Below are 18715 nucleotides of genomic sequence, written 5' to 3' on the forward strand. Positions count from 1 at the left end.
GTTAAATGTTTTTCTTAGTGTCTCCCCTTGCAGTGTTTGAAGAATACAGGTGTTTGGCCTTAATATCTGTTGAATTCTATATAAGATATCTCAGTTTGTTCTTAGTTTACCCTTTCTCAAAGTGCATTTGTAATGATCGATTGTTTGAGGACAAGATCTTCCTGCACAGTGACTTGTCTTAATTAGACACAAAAATTTTAGTACTAATTGTGCGTTGAAATTGAAAATTATGCATAAGAGCAAGAGCTGCAGTCTTTCAAGACATATTAAGTTTGATTTAACGACTAACAAAGTTGAATGCATGTGATGTTCCAATATTCCAACTTTCCTAATTGAATTTTCGTAGGAATGTCATCTTTAACGACTAAAACGAACTATGATGTTGATGTGTCGTGTGAATTATCAAATATTTTAAACGACTAAGTAATCTCATTAATGATTCTCAATACCATAATTAATAATAAACCACTTTTCCTAAATTAAAAGACTTATTAGCTAGGGAGGGTCATGGACTGCAATTGCTTTTAAAATTAAAGCTGAAACGAACTCTATTTGCCAATTTTTGTTATATTCTTAGAACAATGTTATTGAGTTTTTTTTTTTTTTCTTTCAATGACATAATTGATTAATTTAACTTAATTAATTTTGTTTAATTTTTTTATTTTGTCAAGTTCATTAAAAATAACTCCAAATTTTGAAAAAATTAATCATATTTAGTTGTAGAAGACAAATCTAATCTTTTAATTCCAATTCACGACTAAATATGTCTAAATATTTTATATTTTAAAAAGTAATAATATTTATTTTTAAAAATTTTAAAAACGTCTTTTTTATTTTTTTTAATTCATTGTATAAATGTTAAATAATTAAAAAATTGAAGGATTGTTCAGCTATAGAAAATATTTTCTAGTTTTCTATCTTTCCAATTTCTATTAAGTGATTAAATATTTAATTTAAAAGTAGAAAACTCAATTTTTAATTTTCAACTAAAAATGAATACTATTGTTTTTTAAAAAAAACATAAGAGATATTTAGTTATAAAATTAAAATTAAAAATTAAAAATTATTTTCTATAATTGAGTGAGCTCTAAGTTTTTTGTTTTTAAATTAAAATTTTAATTATTTAATAAAAAATAAAAATATTTTCTACGACTTAGAGGAGTCCTTGATTATGGGCTGATTGGGTGTAACAATAAGTTGAGCCCATAATGGACGAAATTGGGTCCAACTGACTTTAAGGGACTAGTAACAGAAATACCCAATCTGGCCCATGTAGTGGTAATGGATTGATGCTGCATTCATGTCCAGCTTCAAGAATCCAAATCCACAAGACACCTCAACTATGGAGGCACATAGCTCTCAATAAATTGAATTTATAGATTTATTTTAATAAAGTTTTAAATAAATATTATATTTACATCTTTATTTTTATACTTATTTTAAATGTAAATAAATTTAATTGAGACTCACCTACTAACTACATTGTGAAATCGGGAGACTAGAATTTACTTGAAATTTTCGTTAAAATCGAACAAAATTTAAGATTAAATGTTTTTCAAATTACTTTAAAAAGACAAACACGCCACTAAACCAAACATTACATTACCGCCCCATCTTCCATATAATAATAACATATGTTTATTGAACCACTGTCAAACAAACTCAAAAAATATTTGTGTCATTCAGTGTCGCGCAAAATTATTATCCACAAAAGTTCATACTGACATTGAATATCACTGTAAGTTTAATCTTTATATAATCCTGCTACTGATGCGATTCTGCCACCAAACCAGGTCTCCTTTTGCCCCCGGCGATCAAGAAGCTATGCGGTTTCACAATCTTTCCTCTGTTTTAATTCCAAATGTTCATCCAAGATTCGATCTTAAGTGCAGTGGTCCTGTTTTGCTGTCCCCAAAAGCTCCTCCTAAACAAGCCCACCAACCGCAAAACATTTAAAATGGCAACATTATCAATAAAAATGTATCTATTAAAACTGAACAGGCTAATCAGAGACCCCTAATCATCTTCATTTTGGACGTGACTAGAAATGATCACCCATTCATTATGATTTCAAATTTCTTAGTTTCAGAATCAGGAAACAGTCTTTTACAAGTACAATCAAACACATCTTTAATATATTCATTTTTAAGAGACAAAAACTGATGAATTGACCGGCCAAACCGATCTACTTTCATACGCTCTGAAATGTTGAAAAAGCGTTTAGGCCACAGTGACACTCCACTTATTCGGAATTGGATGAATTAGATGGTGTTTGAGACTGATGGAATAAACCACAATTTGAACATTCTTGCTAACAATTTGAACAAATTCTTTCAAGAAGACAACCAACCAAACATCTGGACATTAAATGAAAATTAGGGAAAACCAAAACTGATTAAAGATTCAGAGCTAAAATGGCCTACAAGGATGAGTCAAGTTTGCCACAGAAGATAAAAACAGTAGCAGAATTCAAGAAATTACAAATTCAAACTCTAGAAGAACAAGCTAGCAACATTATTATTGCAGTCTCCATTCACCCACATGAATAAAACACTCAAAAGAGTCAGAGAGCTTCTTCCATGGATGGCTTCCTTACTTTTCCTACAACGCAGGCAAGGAGGACGAACTCACAAGAGTAGTCGAGCCGAGGAGGTCATTGCAGAGGCTGCTGCTGGCCGCCCCTTCATGCCTCTTGTGGCTCTCCGGGGTCGGGCTGCTCCCCGCGCTGCTGTTCGAAACCGACCCAAACATTATCTTCTGCAGGACCCCAGTCGGCGATGCCGCCTCTGTCATCAGGTTCAGTGCCGACGTGCTCTTACCGTCGCAGGCCCCACTGTTAGCGCTATTCAACACCTCGCCAAGGGGCCCGCCCATGGAAGTCTCCCAAGAAATGGGATTCAAATTCGCCTGGCTCTGCCCAGTTTCGCTGCCTACACCCAGCCCCATCTCGAGCTCTCGTGACAATCTCAGTGGCGAAAGCGCGAGCTTCACATTGTCCGGAGATGAAGTGGATGACATGAAATCTGAGGCCGACACCGGGATTGAGATAGACAGCTGAGTCCTATCTGTCTGCAGATCAATGCCGGGCCATGAAATGGCAGAGTTGATAACAGTTTGGCTCTTGGGCCAATCATAGATGAATTGCCGAACTTGGGACTCGTTTTCCCGGTCGTTTAGGTCCTGAGAGGAGCTGCAGCTGACCAGGGAGGAGCTTTTCTGAAAAGGGTTTAGCAGGGAATCCGAGCAAACACGCCCAAATTCGGCTCTTGAGGATTCTTCGAATGGGTTCTGCTTTGAGAATGAGAACTGGTTTTCTTTCAGACCAATGGTGGGAGATAAGATGGACGGGTCCGTTGAATCCTGAATCCTCTCCCCCACTGTGTCCTTGTTCAGAGCAGTCCTGAAATCAGAACGTACACTTGAATCAAAAGTAAACAAGTCCCAAATCAAATGCGTTTCATGCGTTCTACATGCATCGAAATCCCACCAATGAAGATGTTTGATACCACTCAATGTAATCTTCAAATCCTGAATGGAAACTTCTTCGCAGGAAAAAACTACAATTTGAGGTTCTAAGAAGTGGCATTAGAGCTATCTAACACACAGTTTTAAATGAATGGTACAAAGTTATTTATGGGAAAAGTTGAACAAATGATAAATATAAAGATAAATCTACAGTATAATAGAGAGTTAGAACTCAAAATATCGTCAAATTTAATATTGTTCTAATCTTAACACACCTGCTGATCTGGGTGGGAAATGGGCAACCAGGCTGGAGATTCTTGAGCTGGCTATGGTCGGAGAGGGTGAAGCTGCCAGACATGCTACCACCAGGCGCAGCCGAGGCTGAGGCGGAGGAACTGGTGGGCAGGAGCTTGGCGGAGGTGGTTGAGGTGGGTCCAGAGACGGAATGGCCATTTTGGCCTTCCACAGGCTTTCTTGAACGATGGCGGCCCCGGTTCATGTGCCGCTCACAGTACTTCTGGTCAGGAATGGCATCTCGAGAGCACCGCCACTTCTTGCCATCTGTCCGACGGCACCTCCCCGGCTCTGGGTCAGCCGTGCTGGAGAATCCCAGCCGGAAAGCACCCCATCCATCTACCATCAGCCAACAAAAACATATATATAGAAGTTCCAAGTCAATACAATAAGCAAACTAAACAGTGAACATACATCAAAAAGAAACATATCACTGCTGCATTAGTGTCCGAATCAAAAAGGGAAGATGATTGGATGTTGACCTGTGTATGCACCGCCCCAGAAGCATTATCAGCCCCAAGTCTGAGACACTGAAAGACATAGGTGGTGTGTATCAAGGCCCTCAATTATTAGTTGGTGATTTCATTGCTATAATGCATCCTGAAGAAAAGGAAGGAGGTAGGCACCTGGCAGAATGTTGTCGAAACTACTTTCCAAATAAATGATTGAAGAAATGGGTTTAATTGATTTGGGATTGGTGGAACCAATATTTACATGGTCGAATAATAGAAGGGGGACGCATGTTATCAGAGAAAGAACAGAAAGAGGATTATGCACTGCTCATTCTAATTATGGAAGGTGGCGTACAAAAGGTTTGCAGGCCATTCAAATTCGAGGTGATGTGGTTAAGACATCCTCAAGGTAAAGGTGTTATTTAGCATGCTATGCAGGAGGAGTTTCAAGGATCTCGTGCATACATTTTTTGTAGGACGCTGGCAGATCCAAGGAACATTTAAAAGAATGGAATAGGCAAATGTTTGGAACAGTTTTCAGCTAAGGAAATTAACACCGTTCAAGGAGCAAGTAATTCAAATTTTCAGCAGGAAAAAGAGGAGCTCCTTAACCAAGAATTAAGAGAGTTAACTCAAATAGGGCTCTTTCGGAAACAAAAATCACAGGTTCAATGACTCCTAGAGGGTGATCAAAACTCAATTTTTTTCACACGGTAACTCTCATTTGGAGAAGAAATATTATCAGTGCTATTAAAATGAAGAGGGTGAGATGGTGCAGGATAGAAGAAAAGCAGAGGATTAATTCATTAGGTACTTTAATAAGTTGATTACAAGAAGAAAACCCCAAAATTCCCCTTGAGTTAGAGCAGCTCTATGATCCAATTTTAGATCAACAAGATATTGATATGATGACTAGGATCCCAAGCCTGAAGCAGATGAAGTCAGTGATCAATTCCCATGGCATCTTTGACAGCGCCAGGCCAGATAGCATGCCCCCTCTGTTTTATCTGTCTCAATGGAATTTAATTCAAAATGATCTCATGAGAATGATCCGGAGCTTTTCTAGAAGGGTTATATTTTGAAACAACTCAATCACACATTTTTAGCTTTAATCTGTAAGTATATTTCAGCAGTGAAAGTGGAGGATTATCAACTGCTAAGCTTATGCAATGTGGCTCACAAAATTATTTCAAAGATTTTGGTATATTTCCAAATACTTGAGGTTCCAACTGCTCATAGCAAGATTCTGTGGAAAAAACCATTTCCCCATTGAAAAACCAAATGAGCTTATCGTTTTCAGATCCTGAAAGCGGAAACTGATTAATATAACTTAAAAGATTACCTCACAACACATCTTCCCAAGAAAATAGAGGCCTTTGCCAAGCCAGGTTCCAAGACCAGGAGGAGCTAATCCATTCGCCCAGGCTTTCAATATCCTTATTCTTATCCAAGGAAAGAAGAAAAAGCCTCATGAATCAAGCCTCTGGCATCAATGACTCTCAAAGAATGTCACTGGGAACATGGGAGTTAGTTGAGAAGTCTAAAAAATCTTGGTGGAATGGGGGCTGGGTTGATAGAGACTTAAAAAGTTAAAGCTGCGTTCTCTTTGTTGTTTTCAATCTATTTCGAGTTTTCAGTTTTTCAAAACACTGAAAACGCATTTATTTTGCTATTTTCAAAATCGTATTTTCGAAAATAAGAAAAAATTTGTAAAGAAAACCCAAAACAACTTGTTGTTTTGAGCGTTTTCAGCCAAAACATGCTAAAAACACCCAGCCAGCCCCCCCAACCAATCTCCCATAGACCCACCTCTCTAATCTCTCTCTCCTCTTTTCTCTCCTTTCTCCTCTCTTCTCTTCCATCGACCGCGGACCGCCATCAACGCCGTTGACCACGCCCACCACCACTACTACCACTGTCGTCGACTGCCCCCATCGCTCTCTTGCTGGTTTTGTCTCCTGTCTCCTCTTCCTTCTTTTACTGGTTTTTGGATATGTTGATCGATGGGACTTTAGGTGTCGGGTGGTTGCCTCTGATCGCCGTAAACCACTGGCCACGGTGGCCAGTGGCGATTGCCAGTGCATTTTTCACTTGTGACCAAAAATTAAAAATTAGATCTATAAAAATCCAACCGTTAAATCTGGCTCATTTTTGTGTATGTTAACCCCCTTGGCTTAGAATTTCTAATGGTAAGATCTAATCGTGTGAATCTCCGATCGGTGGTGGTCACCAGCGATAGAGAAGATGCAAGGTGCCAGAAAAGAAGAAAAGGAAAAAAAAAAACAAAAGAAGAGAAAAAAAGAAGAAAAAATTATTATTAAATTTTAAAAATAAAATTATATATTTATTTAAAATTTAAAAAATGTAGTATATCTATATTATAATTAAAAATGTAAGATAACATATAGTATATTATTAAGTGTATAATTTAATATGAATTATTGTTAAGATGTATGTTAGTAATTTATTAATTTGTAAAAAAAAGAGAAAGGAAAGCGATATTCCCATATGATTTTATTGATATAAGCAAAAATATTTATACAAGTGATACCCTAAAAATTCTCCTAAATTTTAGAGATTATATTCCAACTTTGTAGGACTAGGTTACAACAAACTTAAATACAAATAAATCTAATCAAAAAACTAAGAAGATAAAATACAACAACAAGATAAATCAAAAAGATAAACTAGCAACAGATAACGAGCAACTCCATCACAATCAGCACACACGACCCAGTAGCCCATCAATCAAATAACACCAAATATTTTATCACTCCCTCTCAAACTAGTGAATGGATATTAGTCATTCCCAACTTGCATAGCAAGTTTTAAAACCTCTTAATAGGCAACCCCTTTGTCAAAAGATCAGCTAGCTGTTGTTCAGATGGTACATAGAAAATGCAAATTAACCCACTTACTAGCTTTTCTTTGATAAAATATTGATCTATCTCCACATGTTTGGTTCGATCATGTTGCACAGAGTGATGTGCTATACTCATGGCTGATTTATTATCACAACATAATTTGATCAGCCCATGATGAGAAATCCCTAGGTCTTCCAAAATAATCTCCAACCACAACAATTCACAGAGACCTAGTGCTAGTTCCCTGAATTCTGCCTCAACACTAAATCTTGCCACGACTTCATGTTTCTTACTCCTCCATGACACTATGTTTCCCCCAAAAAAACACACAATAACCCGTTATGGAACGTTTATTAACTATAGACTCTCCATAGTTTGCATCAGTATATCCAGTAACATGTAATTCAGCACCTGATTTAAACAAAATTCCCTTACCAGAAGTAGCCTTTAGATAACATAAAATTCATCTCACAACTTGCATATGTTCTTCTGTGGGATTATGCATAAATTGACTAACCAAACTGACTGCAAATGCAATATCCAGTCTAGTATGAGATAAATAAACTAACCTCCCAACCAATCTTTGATATCTACCTTTATCCACTAGTGAACAATCAAAACTAGCCATCAATTTGCTATAGAAATCCACTGGTGTACCTGCTCCTTTGCTACCCAATAACCCAGTTTCTTGTAATTGGTCCAGAATATACTTTCTTTGTGACAGAAAAATCCCAACCTTTGAGTAGGCCACTTCAATCCCCAAAAAATACTTTTAAGACCCCAAGGTCCTTGATCTCAAATTCCCGTGACAAATTTTCTTTAAGTTGTGCCTTTTCATCAAGATCATCCCCCGTGACTATGATGTCATCAACATATACTAAAAGAGTTGTCACCCTTCCAGTACTCGAGTATTTCAAGAGAAGTATATGATCACCCCTACTCTGACGATAGCCCAAGTGCCTCATAACTTTAGAAAAACAATCAAACCATACCCTCGATGATTGTTTAAGCTCATAAAGGGCTTTCTTTAGTTTGCATACCTTTCCTGAAAACCATTATCAAATCTAGGTGGTGGCTCTATAAATACCTCCTCTTCTAGATCTCCATACAAGAAAGCATTCTTGACATCAAATTGCTGTAACATCTAGCTATAATGTGCTACTAGAGCCAATAGAATTCGCACAGTTACCGTCTTTGCCACAGGTGCAAACGTTTCAAGATAATCAATGCCATAAGTCTGAGTATAACCTTTAGCAACTATCCTTGCTTTATATCTCTCTAGGGTTCCATCTACATTATATTTTAGGTTAAAGACCCATCGGCAACCTACAGCCTTGACTCCCTTTGGTCTAGTAACAATGTCCCATGTGTGATTCTTTTCCAAGGCCTGCATCTCCTCTTACATTGCTTGAATCCAATTTTTATCTTTGAAAGCCTCACTAACTGTCTTAGGAATCCCTTATGTTTAGAGGACAAACGATAGTAAGATAGGTAGTTTGTCAAGGGATGTTGAGTGCAACTTCAGATTCCTTTTCTAAGGGCAATGGGCAGGTCCAAGTCATTAGTAAGAGGCAATGAAGTAGGTGAGGGACAAGTGACCTCAGTACCTTGATTTGGAGAAGGTGTTGGTGCCACTAGAGACTCTGAAATGAGCTGATGTGTTCGTCTCTTGAAGACATAAGTAGACCCCTTGAATCGAACCGAAGAGAAGGGCAACATTGTTGAAGGCTATTGGTCCTGAAGAACTTGTTGCTTTTCATCATCTATGAACAAAATAGATGGATCGTGAATTTGAGGCTCATGAGGTGTGTCTAAAATTGGTAGATCAAGAGATGAGGGGTGTGTTTATCTTGACTGCTAGACTTAGGGAAAAATGATTGGTTCTCAATAAATGTAACATCTTTGGACACACATAATTTCTTAGTAGCTGGATGGTAACATTTATAGCCGTTTTGAGTAGGTGAGTAACCTAGGAACACACATTTGGAACACACATTTGAGAGCTCGAGGATCCAACTTATCCCTAAGATGTTTGGACACATGAACGAAGGCAATACAACCAAACACTCTTAGAGGAAGGGGAATATGAAACACCACTTCAGGTTAATAGGAGGACAAACATTAAACCGGACTTTGATGATTAAGGAGAGTAGGAGGAACACGATTAATCAAGTAAACAGTAGTTAACACTACTTCTCCCCAAAAATTCTTGGGAACACAATGATGAAGCAGAAGAGCCCTAGTAACATTGAGTAAATGCCTCATTTTCCTTTTCGGTACTCCATTTTGTTGTAGGGTATCAATACATGACGACTCATGAATGATTCCTTGCTGAAAAAAGGTACGCAAGTGATGATTAAAGCAGTCCCTTGCATTATCAGTTCGAAATTTTTTAATTTTGACGCCAAATTGAGTAGATATCATCTTATAAAATGTAGGCAAGATAGAGTTGATAGCTGCCTTATCCTTTAATAGATACACTCATGTCATTCTTGTACAATCATCAATAAAAGTAATAAACCACCTAGCCCCAGAACAATTGGGAATTCTAGATAGTCCCCATACATCTGAATGAATCAAGTTGAATGAAATGGAGGATAATTTATTACTCACATGATAAGAGACTATGGTGTTCAGAAAATTCACACACATCACAATGAAGACTAGATATATCTAGGTTTTGAAACAAAGCTGGAAACAAGGATTGCATTATACTAATAGAAGGATGTCCTAAACGGTAGTGCTGAAGCCAAAAAATATTAATGGAAGTTGTAGAAGTAGACTGAACAGGCTAGAAATTATTGCTGGAAGTGGTAGAAGTGGTAGATGCAGGCTGGATAGGCCGGAAGAAAAAAAGGCAGTAGAGGCAGGTTGCTCCCCCTCAATAGCAGAATGTGTAGTCTTTAGGTAGTACAGCCCATTCCAAAGCTCAGCCACACCAATCCTCTTCCCCAAATCCAGTTCCTGACACTCACACTTGTTAGGTGAAAACACAACACATCAATTCAGATCCTTGGTTAATTGGTGGACAGATATCAAATTGTTAGAAAGATTGGGCACATGAAGAACATGGGAAATAGGTAATGAAGGGTTGAGGTTCATATTACCATGACCGGCTACAGGGATAGCCACTCCATTGGCTACTGTTATCTTCTCGAATTTGTTCACTGGCATATAAGAGCTAAGGCCATTCATGTCAAAGGTCATATGATTGGTGGCTCGAGAGTCGGATCCATATCTTATCCCTAATAGTTTGTGAGGCAGTCTTAGATTTAGAATTCAAAGAGTTAAGCAGATACCTGATTGAGCAATGGAACAAGAGCTGTCTTGGATGGTCTTCAAGAAGGTTTTGAGCTTGCTAATCTCCTTTGAGCTTGCTAATCTTGTCAGCATTCAGCTGATCTGCTGTAATTTCCAATCTGCCTTTGCTAGGGTCGATTCCTCCTCCTTAGTTGTGTGGAAAGCTTGAGTTTGAGCAATATTTCTGGGCTGTATGTTTCTCATGCCTCCAACCCTATTTAAAAATGCTTCTTTTCCATGTAGCTTGAAACAGGTCTCCCTAGTATGCCTTGCCTTTTTGCAGAAAGTGCACCATAGATTCTCTCAATTTTGTCCCCTAGGGTTGAACTCCATCCTGCCCTGCTGCTGCCTAGACCGAGCACCATCCCTTTTATTAGTCACCATTGCAGATCCTTCAGCCACCACTTCATTTAGCATAGCTATCCGTCTATACTCCTCCCTCCGCACAATAGAGAACACTTCATTGAGAGAAGGAAGTTTTTCTCAACCTAAAACTTGCACCCTTACTTGATCAAAATATGTATTTAAACCTGCCAAGAATTCCACTACTCTATCCCTTTCAACTATGGCATTTATAGTGGTTGCATCTTTACTACACTTCATTTTTATATCTTGGTAATGATCCAACTCCAACCAAAAACCATTCATCTTATTATAGTACTCAGTAACAATCAAAGATCCTTGTTTTGTACTACTAATTTTCACCCTAATGTCAAAGATTACAAATGCATCTTGCATCTTAAAGTAAGTACGCTTGGCAGTGTCCCAAATCTCCTTAGCAGTAGATAGGAACATGCAATTTTTTCTTACCTCAGGTTGCATTGTACTCCAAAGCCATGACATAATCATCGAATCCTCAATTTCCCATGTTGAAAAAACTGGATCCTTTGCATCTAAAGATGGCTCGGTTAGGTGAGCTATCTTCCCATGTCCCTTTTAAAAATGTCCGCACAAATTCCTCCCATCAAGCCTATAGGACAGATGTATTCCAGGGAGGTCACTAGTAGGTGTATTCCCCCTTGGCATATCACATGAAGTACCACCTTTCGTCATTGAGGGATTAATCTAAAAAATATCCGATATGGTAAAGACTAACAGAAACCAACAGCAGCACTAACAAGCACACAGCATTGGAAGACTCGACACTGGGAGATTGATGAAAGGAACAAGTTGTTGTGTCACAGTCATAGCCCTCAAGAATCACTCGAAAAAACAAGCCGAGAGAAAAGGAACAACTCAGAACCAAAGGCCTCGAGAAAGGTGAAATGCAATGAAGGCACTTTTAGGGGTGGGCTAAACAGACGTTGGAGGGTCGATCTGAAGTAGCTGGTGATGAAAGGTCAGCAAACGCGCTAGCGCGTGGGGTCGGAGGTAAATTGGCTACGGCACGTGGGGTCGAAGGCAAACTGGCGGCAACAAATGGGGACTCCGGCGGGGGTGGATCTCTGATGGTCAACTGATCTGATGACAGCAAACCTAATGGTGATGGTAGTGCTGGTAGGCGGTGGCCGGACAGTGGTGTTCTGACTTCGACAATGATGGTGCAATGAAGGCACTAGGGTTTACTGTACCAACCTATTAACGAGGCTCTGATACCATGTAGAAAAAGGAGAAAGGGAAGCGGTATTCCCATCTGATTTTATTGATTTGAGTAAAAAAAATTATACAAGAGATACCCTAAGAATTCTCCTAAATTTTAGAGATTATATTCCTACTTTGTAGAACTAGATTACAACAAACTTAAATACAAACAAATCTAATCAAAAAACTAACTAAGAAGATAAAATACAACAACAAGATAAATCAGAAAGATAAACTAACAACAGATAATGAGCAACTCCATCACAATCAGCACACACGGCCCAACAACCCATCGATCAAACTTCATTTCACCATCTCATGAAACTTCTCCATGTGAAGATGGTGTTCAAACTTCATTTCATCATTACTCCGCCAAGGGATATTATCCACTGCCGGTCCCAAGCCCGGATAAAGGAGGAGGGTTGCGTTAGGTAGCCGACAGCCAGCGTAAAACCTAGTCGGATCCAAATATGAATTCTAGACAAACTATCTGTTGGGATGTAACCCACATAGAAGTCTAGAGTTCATGTAGCCAACCCCACATAGTGGGATAACGGCTGGATATGTTGTTGTTGTTGTTATTTTATCATAATCAAATTTATTGTTTTATTTTAATAGTAGATTTTCATTAAAAATAGTTAATTTTATTATTTAATAATTAAATTCATTTAATAAAATATCATAACGACAAAAAAGAAATAATTTTTCAAAATTCCAAAATAAACGCGTTTTCTAGTTTTTTATTTTAAGAAACAGTTTTGTAAAATGACAAAAAGAACAAGTTTTCAAAAATCTCAAAACAAACACTCAAAACACAAAATTGAAAATGAATTCAAAATTCAAAACTGAAACACGAAGAGAACACTACCTAAGTCTTTCTTAATAGGATTATCTTTGGAAACCAATTATAAAAACCCAATTCAATTTGTCCTCCCCTCAGTTGTTAGAGCTAGAAATGGAAAACTAGTATGGTACTATCTGGAGGGATATTCTTTCTAACTGCCTCTCTTGCCCCTTCGCCAAAAAAGTAGCAAAAGGAGGGCATGAGGATGGCAGTTGGGAAAGATGATTTGGTCAAATTCTAGGAAGATACATGGGCTGGGTCCGTCCCTTTAAAAGAAAGATTGCCAAGGCTTTTTCTTCTTTCTTTGGATAAGAATAAGGTTATTGAAAGCTTGAGTGAAAGGATTAGCTCCTCCTGGTCTTGGAACCTATCTTGGCGAAGGCCTCTATTTTCTTGGCAAGATGAGTTGCAAGGTAATCTTTTAATCTTTTAAGTTATATTTCCACATATACTTGAGCAATTGGAGCTTCAAGTATGTGGAAATATTTCTTCATAAGATCATATGCTCTCAAAAGTTCAGTGCAAGGTAGAGCACCCTAAAGTTGAAATTTTTGATCAGTTGGCCCTGCATTATAAATTTATCACAAAGGATGCTTTGGGAGAAAAGGAATTTTATCTGGGAATGATTTACTGTTCCCTCTGTGGTGAGGAAAGGGAAACTACTGGTCATTTATTTCTTCATTGTAAATTTTCATGGGCTTTTTGGGGTTCCTCTTGGGTCTGTTCCCTCTCATAATTGGACCTACTTGAGTAGTGGCCTCTCTTTGCAGTGGGCAAATCTCAAAGAAAGTTCTGGTTTATGATTTTTTATAGCTGTCTATGGACAATTTGGTTAGAAAAAATAGTGTCGTATTTGAAGGAGCTGATAGTTCTGGGTTGGATTTCTTCAACCTAAAAGTCATGAGTCTGGTGGAATGCAAGGGATTTGACTTGACTTTTCCTCATGCTGGCTCACAGTTATTCTTTCCTTCAGCCCCCCTAAAGCATTGGTGTTGATGGGTTCTCACACCCTTCGTTAGATGATCTATTTTTCTTCTTCTGTTTGCTCCCTGATTGCTCATCTGGTAGGATTGTATTTTTTTCATCTTTTGGGGATGTTCTCCTTTGGGTATCTGCTTTTTAATGTTTTCTTGTAGCTTTTCTTCTTATAAATAATCGCGGCCCTTCTATCAAGAAAAAAAAAAGGCCAGTCTTGGTCAAAATCATCTCCCCTATGCAGTCTAGTTTTGTGCAAGGTAGGTGTATTCAAGATAATCTGATTCTGCTCCCAGAAATTATGCATAAAATGAAGAAAAAGTGCAGAAGAGGGCTCATGGCCACTAAGTTTAATATGGCAAAAGCTTATAACCGGATGGAATGAAAGCCCTTTCATTATATGGGTGCCGTGCAAGCTTCAGACTTGGATTTCCAGAATGCTTTATTCTATGGTGGAACAATGTATTACAACAACACTTTCTGTTTTCGTTAATAAAGGCCCTTTGGGTTTCATCAAACCACAAAGAGGATTGAGACAGGGAGATCCACTGTCCCCATTTTGTTTCATTTTAGCAAATGATATTTAGTCTCAAAAGTTTATTATGAAGCAGCAAGAGGCAACCTGAAGGGAATGAGGTTATCAAATGGTTCTAACCCTATTAACCACTTGATGTTTGCAGATGATTTGTTTGTTTTTTGTGGTGCAAACAAAAACAGTGTGGCGGCCATTTAGAGGTGCATGGAAAGTTTTGGCAAAGCTTCAGGTCAAGAGATTAATGCCAACAAGTCAGTCCTGTTTTTGAGTAAAAACACTGATAGGAGGATGGTTAGAGAGATCAGAGGGGTGTAGAAGCTTAAGGCAGACAAAGAGGATGCTATGTATCTTGGTATTCTCCCTATTCAGGAAGAGCTCCAAGCTGGACTATGTGTTGAAGAAAATGGACTGCAAACTGAGTGGATGGAAGACGAAAAGTTTATCATATGCTGGCAGAGCCACATTGATTAAAGCGGCACTCTCTGCACTACCCATCCATTCAATGTCAGTATGTGATATCTCCAGAAAAGTAATGTGTAATTTCTGGTGGGGAAAGCAAGAAAATGAGAGGTATTTGCACCTGAAATCATGGAAGGCTTTATGTAAGCCTAAAGAGGAGGGAGGTCTGGGTTTTTGCTCCACCCATATGAATGGTGAATAAAGTGTTGCTTGCAAAGCTAGGTTGGAGAATTATAATCTATGAGGATGCTATGAGAGTCCCCTTTGGGTGAAAGTCATGAGAGACAAATAACTTAAGAATTACCAGTTTCTTAGTGCCCCCAACAGTACAACAAAGTCTCCTATGTGGACTACTATAGCGGACTCTAAATAGATCTTGAGAAAAGTGGTAGGTATGCAAAATTATAGGGAACAGTAGAGGAATCAATGTTTGGGACGATTCCTGGATCCCTACACCATGGTGAAATTCCAACTTCAATGCAGATTTCAGGGGATTTAGGCCATTGGTTAACTCGCCAGATTTGATTGACTGGAGAAACAGAGCATGGTTAATTGAGAAGCCAGAGGAGCTATTTGATGATACTTCAGTAGCAACTATAAGACAACTTCCTATTCTAGCTCAGATCAGAAGACAACTTCCTATTCTAGCTCAGATCAGAAGTGACTCATGGGCATGGATTAGTGAGAAGCAATATCAATTTTCTACAAGAGCAGCTTTTGAGATTCAGCAGCAGCTGGATGGGTATCCTCATGAGGTTTGGAGTAAATTGTGGGAACTGAAAATACATGCTAGATTGAAGATGAATCTTTGGAGAGCTGCGGCAAATGCTCTTCTAACTAAGATGGAGATAGCTAGACGAATTGAATGTAGAGGATACAACATGTTGCCTATGTGGAAGTCAGGAAGAGACCACCATTCGACATTTCATTCACTGTCATTTTGCTAGAGGAGAATGGTTTAGATTTTGAGGCTATAACTCTGATCAGTGGTTATAACAGGAGATTGGGGACTGGTTGGCATTAATTTTGATCCCAATAATGCTAATATTCATTCCAAGAGAAAGGGGTTCAGATTGGCGCATTCACAGCAGTGTTATTTCATATAATTAGGAAGGCCAGGAATTTGTCAAAAATGGAGCATTTAAAATGTGATGCTATGAACCTTATGAAGGAGATCAGTGAGGCGCGGAACAAGCATATGGAAATTGCGATAGATAAAGGCCAAGAGATTAGCAGGAACAAATGTCACCCCATTAATGCTTGACGTTGGATCAGCCTAAGTAGAGGCATCGTCAAGGTGAATGTGAATGCTGCTTGGGCTCCGAATTCTGGGTATGGGGGCATTATAGGTAGGAATGGCAATGGCTTATCTTATTTTCTAGCACAATGAATTGCTGTGCAGTCATCCCTTTAGTAGCAGAGGCGGCTTTTGCTAGAGAGGCCCTATGTGTGGCAGTTGAGCAAGGTTGGAAATTGCTTGTCCTGGAATCTGATTCCCAACAGCTTTGTAATCCAGTAGACTGATAATCAATCCCCTCACTGGCGTCCCATACTTTAATTCAAGACATTAGAGATCTTTTAGCAATGCAGTGGCTGGAAGCTGTTCACTCTCACAGGATTTCAAACATGGAGGCTCATAATCTTGCCACTTGGGCGAAAGTGACAAAGGTGTGCTCTTCTTTGCACTCTGATCGGCTCCATCCCTTTGCCAATGATCAGTGCTTAAAGGACCTTCTCTCCAATCCCTTCGATAGTTCAGCTTGTAGTCTTCTTACTCCTGGAAGTTGGCATCATGCTGGGCCTGACTTTTGTTGTTTTTTGTTTCTTCCAGGCCTGTCTGGTGGGGATTTGTTTGTTTGTTGCTCTGTTTTCGTTTGGTGTTACTTAACCAGAAGAAAAAAAAAAGCACTTATTCTTGACATGAACCATCCAACTTTAATATGTCTGGAACAATAATTTACTATCTTCTATGTTTTCCATCCAAATCAACTCTCTTTAAAATCAGACGGAAGAAATGATTACTTTCCTCGTAATTTTCCTCCCTTTCTTCCCCCCCCCCCCCCCCCCAAACCCAAATGCAAATACATTTGTAGATCTAAGATAGCCAAGGCCTTGCCAAAAACTAGCTAGAGGCGACTAAGTAGAGATAGATTTGACTAGAAAAAATGCTAAGATTAAAATGAACTTGGGGTTTGGAAGGAAAAGAAGGAAACTTACAGGTACTGGGTGCAAGAGAGGCAGCTGAAAAGGTAGAGAAGCCAGCAGAATCAAGGGCTTTTCTGATGGGGATGAGGAGATTGGAAGGAACAGGGACATTAGAGATGATGTATTTGTAGATCAAAGCCTGATGTTCCAACTCCATCCACTGAGAAGGAGTAAATGGGCCTCTGACCCCAGTAAAGATGCCATGCATGCTTGCTGCAGGATTCAACCCTCCACCAGAGCCATATCCTGAAACGGAAAGATTAGAAGATTCAGCCAAAAAATGCCACGGAAGAACCATTCGGAGAGACAAGAAAAGCCAAACAACAAAGCCCCATTTCACTCCAGTCCACAAGTTAAGTGAAAAAGGGAAAATTTTTTAGCCATACAAAGGGATGTGGCAGGACACACCAAAATTCGTTATTTGCTACACACCAGTTAAATGGGCCTCTGCTCCTTGTTTGCTACACATTTAAGGAGGCCGCATCAATAATGAAAGTTTCTTGTCCCCGATATAACAAGAAAAGATAGGAAATTAGGGAAATCAAAGCCATTCCAGGGAATGATGGATCTGATATACATACATAATGTACATATAGCTCTCCTGTTTTTGCACCCTTTTATTGTCTTCTTTTGCACCTCCAATACAGACTCAAAACAAAAACCTCCACACAGATTTACATGAAAAGACCATCATCCAAACACAACTTGGAATCTGAACACATAAACAACCAATCAAAACCCACATCATCTCATCCAACCTGATTTCACCCCCAAATATTCACCGAAAGCCAAAGACTTTGTAGCTGCATGGTCAAGTACCTGAATTTCTGGCATAGTAAGGCAACGGAGCAGTTTGAGGGGTGGGGGAAGAGAAGCTGAGCATCTGCTGACCATCAGAGAGAAGAGTACTATTAGATCTCAACAAAGGGCCGCCGGCTCTCTGCTGAAACAGCATTGACTTGGAAGCTGAGACGTCGTCTGTTTTGGCAACTTTGAGGCTTCTCCATTCATCTTCCGAAGAAGCTCCAGGCCTTTCTTGCTTGCGGGTGCAGCCTCCAGATCCGTACCATTTTTGCTTGGTCTCAGGATCTGAAGAGGAGGAGGAACTAGCAAGAGAAGCAAGGCAAGTATCAGAACCCACTAGGCCATCCAAGCCCACCATGCCCAGATCCATGCAGAAACCACAGCCTACAAGAGAAAGAGAAGAAGAAAACGAAGATATTGGAGCATTGGGTCATTGCATATCTTTGAGCTAGGGTCGAGGTGTTGGAGAGAGCACCATTTTAAAGAGGGGATGTGCATCAGGGCAATGGCTAAAAAGGGACTGATGTTTGTCAAGTTAAATAATTGGAGAGGAAGAGAGAGACTTATTTAGTCACTAGTGGTACTAAATGCTCGTCTCTGGGGCTTTGTATCCCAGACAAACTTGAAAAGGATAGTGATATAGAAGACACCAATAAATCTGGGCGATCCAATTTGCCGAGCGAGTAAAAAGTCCCTTTTGCCCCTATACTTTTTTTATTAAACTCACCAAAATGTTTTCTTTCTTTCTTTGCGTTACTTGATCTGCGTCAAAGCCGTACTCCTCCAAGTCAGAAAGAAAACAGAGAAGGAAAAAAACCACAGTGAGCCAGCCATGAGAGAGAGAGAGAGAGAGAGAGGTTTACCGCAAAAGAGAGGAAGAGAAGCAGCAAAGGTTGGGGAATGGATTTCTATCTGCGCGCCCTCTTCATCTTCTTTC

General features: G+C 39.1%; 1 protein-coding gene across 1 annotated transcript; it reads right to left on the reverse strand.

Moving 5' to 3' along the window:
- Positions 1 to 2375: 2375 nt before the first annotated feature.
- On the reverse strand, positions 2376 to 18388 carry LOC127799486 (growth-regulating factor 1-like). Its single transcript, XM_052333556.1, has 4 exons — positions 17794 to 18388; positions 16987 to 17220; positions 3741 to 4098; positions 2376 to 3400 (listed from the first exon to the last, which is right to left on the reverse strand). Exons 1-4 carry the CDS (start codon positions 18146 to 18148, stop codon positions 2602 to 2604), a joined length of 1746 nt encoding a protein of 581 aa, XP_052189516.1. The 5' UTR covers positions 18149 to 18388; the 3' UTR covers positions 2376 to 2601.
- Positions 18389 to 18715: the final 327 nt, after the last annotated feature.

Source organism: Diospyros lotus, chromosome 4, assembly GCF_014633365.1.
Source record: "Diospyros lotus cultivar Yz01 chromosome 4, ASM1463336v1, whole genome shotgun sequence".
Classification (NCBI taxonomy): Eukaryota; Viridiplantae; Streptophyta; class Magnoliopsida; order Ericales; family Ebenaceae; genus Diospyros; species Diospyros lotus.